At 37.4% G+C, this 4,376-nt stretch overlaps 2 protein-coding genes across 2 annotated transcripts; both read right to left on the reverse strand.

Annotated features, from left to right (window-relative positions):
* Positions 1-597: 597 nt before the first annotated feature.
* On the reverse strand, positions 598-1,338 carry LOC122969460 (lactose-binding lectin l-2-like). Its single transcript, XM_044335134.1, has one exon. It carries the CDS (start codon positions 1,184-1,186, stop codon positions 698-700), a length of 489 nt encoding a protein of 162 aa, XP_044191069.1. The 5' UTR covers positions 1,187-1,338; the 3' UTR covers positions 598-697.
* A 1,446-nt stretch (positions 1,339-2,784) lies between these two features.
* On the reverse strand, positions 2,785-3,656 carry LOC122969456 (lactose-binding lectin l-2-like). Its single transcript, XM_044335129.1, has one exon. It carries the CDS (start codon positions 3,501-3,503, stop codon positions 3,015-3,017), a length of 489 nt encoding a protein of 162 aa, XP_044191064.1. The 5' UTR covers positions 3,504-3,656; the 3' UTR covers positions 2,785-3,014.
* Between the last annotated feature and the right edge of the window lie 720 nt (positions 3,657-4,376).

The following is a 4,376-nucleotide window of genomic DNA, read 5'->3' on the forward strand; positions in this document are numbered from 1 at the left end:
AATCTGTATTAATAAGGTCTATGGAGAGTTGGGAAGATACTTTGTGTTGCAGTTAAAAAGAGAATTATTGTCCTCTGGAGGAGGCTGCTTGAAGGTAACAAAACTCCCTATTATTGATGAATCAGAATATAAAATTCATGTGCTGTTCCTTTATTTAATCAACAAGCAAAGAGTATGAAAATCTAGAATAGACATGTAAAAGCACTTTAACTAAAACAATCATTTAAATCTACACAAATGAGCAAGAAGAAAAATCTATGGATTGAAATGTCTTTATGCCATTATTGTCAAAAGTAAATGCTTTTTGTCGTAATTTTATAAATAATACATTTTGTATAGTCAAACTGGGACAAAAAGGACAATTCTGAGACTATCAAAAAGTTATGTGAATATTTCTTTTGACCAATCATTGGAGTTACATGTGTTAATGTTCAATATTCATGAAAATAAAGGAAATTGAGAGATTGTCCACAAACTGAAATTTGCAAACTCACACAGATTTTTTTATTGAATGACTGGAGTTGACTATGTGAATATCCAACAATGGTGGAAGTGAGAGTTAGAGAAATAACTTCTGTACACACACGTAATATTGTATATATATGTTTATTTTTTGTGTTCCAGACTGTGGATAGACAGCAGGTTGGCCTTTCTGACACACAGTGGAGCTCTACATCAGCCCAGGTCATACCAGTTGCTAAGGACAGTCTATGCGAGAAGCACAAACAGACGGAAGGGTGTGAGAACATGGGAGATCATTCCATGTCCGATCAATACGATGGTTGGTGTGAACACAGTCTTCATTTCCTCCAGAATTGTCTGGCTGTCCTTCATCCCAAAAGACAAATTTCACTGCACATCCATCAGACCACATCCAACTGCCTTCTTTGGGGATGTCATCGAGTCCGATCCAGGTGAATCCTTCAGCAGTGTCAAAATTCATAATCAGGGATCTAACAAACTGCTCTTCTTCCATACTATGGATAGACACCAGGTTGGCCCTCTCTGACACACAGTGGAGCTCTGCATCAGCCCAGGTCATATGTGTGGAGACATACTTGTAGCAACGGCCGTTGAAGCTGAACCAGAACATGGGACAGTTCCCACGCTGTAGCTTCATTTCATGGTCACCTGAAGGAGACTCGGCACCCAGAGCCAGACCAAACAAGAAGAGGAACAAGAGCATGTTGGTAATTTCTTGATTGGAGCTGATCTGCACTGTGAGGTGTGATCAAGAATCGTGCAGAGACAGGGGAAAGGCTGTTCTCTTTTAAATGCTTTAGAGAGGGTGTCTGCACTGCTGGCATTATATGATTGGTCAAGAGCACTTGCCAAACATTTTCATCCACACAGTAACACACAGAATCTGAACACATTGCTTTTTCACATTGAAATCAACCTTTGGATTTTGCCTCGTGATGAAGTAAAGATGCTCTTGGCACTAAAATGATTTGGGAAAAAGCCCAGAGCCTCAGTTAGAACGATATAAAAAGTGTATTAAGTCCTGACTGCTGCCTGTGTTAAATAGATCTAATATAAACTAACTCACAACAGTGTGATTTTACCATCAGAACCCAGTAAATATTGAGTTTTGAATACATAAAAAGATATTTACATATTTTAGGTAGTGTACTTGTGATTACATCATAAGAGCTGTTACACCTGTGCTGTTCCCATATTCATCTAAAACAGGATATAAATAGCTGGGACAACCAAGCACTTTGAATATTAAAATTTATGCAAACCAGCAGGTGAAGAAATAAAACATGTGACTTCTGTGAGAAATGGATGTTAATGGTCAACAATTACATAACTCAAGTTTTAGTTTTTGGTTGTAGAAAAGCTGATATTAGCAAAATAATGTTTGTATGAAATAGAGAAAATTTAGAGATTCAATATTGCTGTAAATATCTCAGTGTCATAATGAATTAAAATGGCTCATTATAATTGCCATTGAGGAGCTGTATAAGCAGACCTCCACAGATATGTTTGCTCATGTTAGTAAATGTAAAACTCTGGATTTACTTGTAGATGTCAGATTAAACGTTTTAGGTAGGTTAGGCCAAACAGTTATGTTGTGTGTATGTGAAGAGTGGCAGTTTAAAATATACACATATATACTGGAAAAGCTACACATTTCTTAAGTATACCTTAAAAGTTAAAATGACAATCTGTATTAATAAGGTCTATGGAGAGTTGGGAAGATACTTTGTGTTGCAGTTAAAAAGAGAATTATTGTCCTCTGGAGGAGGCTGCTTGAAGGTAACAAAACTCCCTATTATTGATGAATCAGAATATAAAATTCATGTGCTGCTACTTCATTTCATCAACAAGCAAAGAGTATGAAAATCTAGAGCAGACATGTAAAAGCACTTTAACTAAAACAATCATTTAAATCTAAACAAATGTGCAAGAAGAAAAACCTATAAATTGAAATGTCTTTATTGCATTATTGTTAAAAGTAAATGCTTTTATTGTAATTCTATAAACATATTTTACAGTCAAATTGGGACAAAAAAGAAAATTTTGAGACTATCAAAAAGTTGTGTGAATATTCTTTTTGACCAATCATTGGAGTTACATGTGTGAATGTTCAATATTCATGAAAATAAAAGAAATCGAGAGTTTGTCCGCAAACTGAAATTTGCAAACTCACACAGATTTTTTTTATTGAACCACTGGAGTCGAATATGTGAACATCCAACAATGGTGAAAGTAAGAGTTAGAGAAATAACTTCTGTACACACACGTAATATTGTATATGTTTATTTTTTGTGTTCCAGACTGTGGATAGACAGCAGGTTGGCCTCTCTGACACACAGTGGAGCTCTGCATCAGCCCAGGTCTTATCTGTGGCGATGAACTTTTATGAATGTCCAACACTGGTGAAAATGAAGGTTTGATAAATGACTTTTCTTCATAAACATTTGTAACTTTTTTGTTGAGGCCCATTGCATTTTAACAGAGCAACAGGTGGAAATTCACCAGGTCGTCCATAGCAACCATGTTAGTTGCTAAGGACAGAGTATGCGAGAAGCACAAACAGACGGATAGGTGAGAGAACATGGGCGATCGTTCCATTTCAGATCAGTACCGAAGTTGTTGTGAACACAGTTTTCATTTCCTTTTTCGTTGTTTGGCTCTCCTGAATTCCAAAAGTCAAAGTCCACTGCACATCCATCAGACCACATCCATCCTCCTTCCTTCTGGGTGTCACTGAGCCCGATCCAAGTGAGTCCCTCAGCAGTGTCAAAGTTCTTGATCAGGGATTGGACGAACTTCTGTTCTTCCAGACTGTGGATAGACACCAGGTTGGCCCTCTCTGACACACAGTGGAGCTCTGCATCAGCCCAGGTCTTACGTGTGGCGACATACTTGTAGCAGCGGTTGTTGAAGCTGAACCAGAACATAGGACAGTTACCACGCTGTAACTTCATTTCATGGTCACCTGAAGGAGACTCGGCACCCAGAGCCAGACCAAACAAGAAGAGGAACAAGAGCATGTTGGTAATTTCTTGATTGGAGCTGATCTGCACTGTGAGGTGTGATCAAGAATCGTGCAGAGACAGGGGAAAGGCTGTTCTCTTTTAAATGCTTTAGAGAGGGTGTCTGCACTGCTGGCATTATATGATTGGTCAAGAGCACTTGCCAAACATTTTCACCCACACAGTAACACACAGAAGCTGAGCATAACCCAAGAAAAGACCATCAATTCACCATGAGATTTCATATCAACACTATAATTGGTTAGTTAGTTTTGTCTTAAAATAATATTCATATTTACATATGAACATTGAAAGTGTTTTTTCTTGCTGTAATCATTCCTCCTGTTCATACTGGCAGTTAGAAGAGTCATTCTTAATGTGCTTCAATGTAAGTGATGGACAGCCCTCAGTTTGTGCAAATATGTATTTGCAGGTTATAAGAAGCTTATATCCAAATTAGTAAAATGGAGTGGATATCTTCCACCTTTTTACTGCAAATGTTCCTCTTTTTATTACTATCCTCTCACTGCCATTCAACAGAGAAACACTGTCTGTGGAAACAAAGAGGAATTTTGTACTAAAACACTTTAACTTTGGAAGATATCCACTTAATTCAACTAATGCGGGCGATGTAAGCCTCACATTAAATTCAAATAAACTCTGAAATATATTTTTTCATAAAACAAGGATGGCAAATTTTGTCCATTTACATTGAAAATGCATTTGGAGGATCTTCCAATGGTCAGTGTGAATAGCAGGAATGATTACAGTGTTTCAATGTTCATATGGGCACCTGACTGGAGTTTAAAGACCGACTTGAAAAGTTGTGAAACTATCCTCTAATATGCAGACTAAATGAAGATTTTATCCTTTCTCCATGCTCTGCCAAGA

The sequence above is a fragment of the Thunnus albacares genome, chromosome 19 (genome assembly GCF_914725855.1).
Source record: "Thunnus albacares chromosome 19, fThuAlb1.1, whole genome shotgun sequence".
Taxonomy (NCBI): Eukaryota; Metazoa; Chordata; class Actinopteri; order Scombriformes; family Scombridae; genus Thunnus; species Thunnus albacares.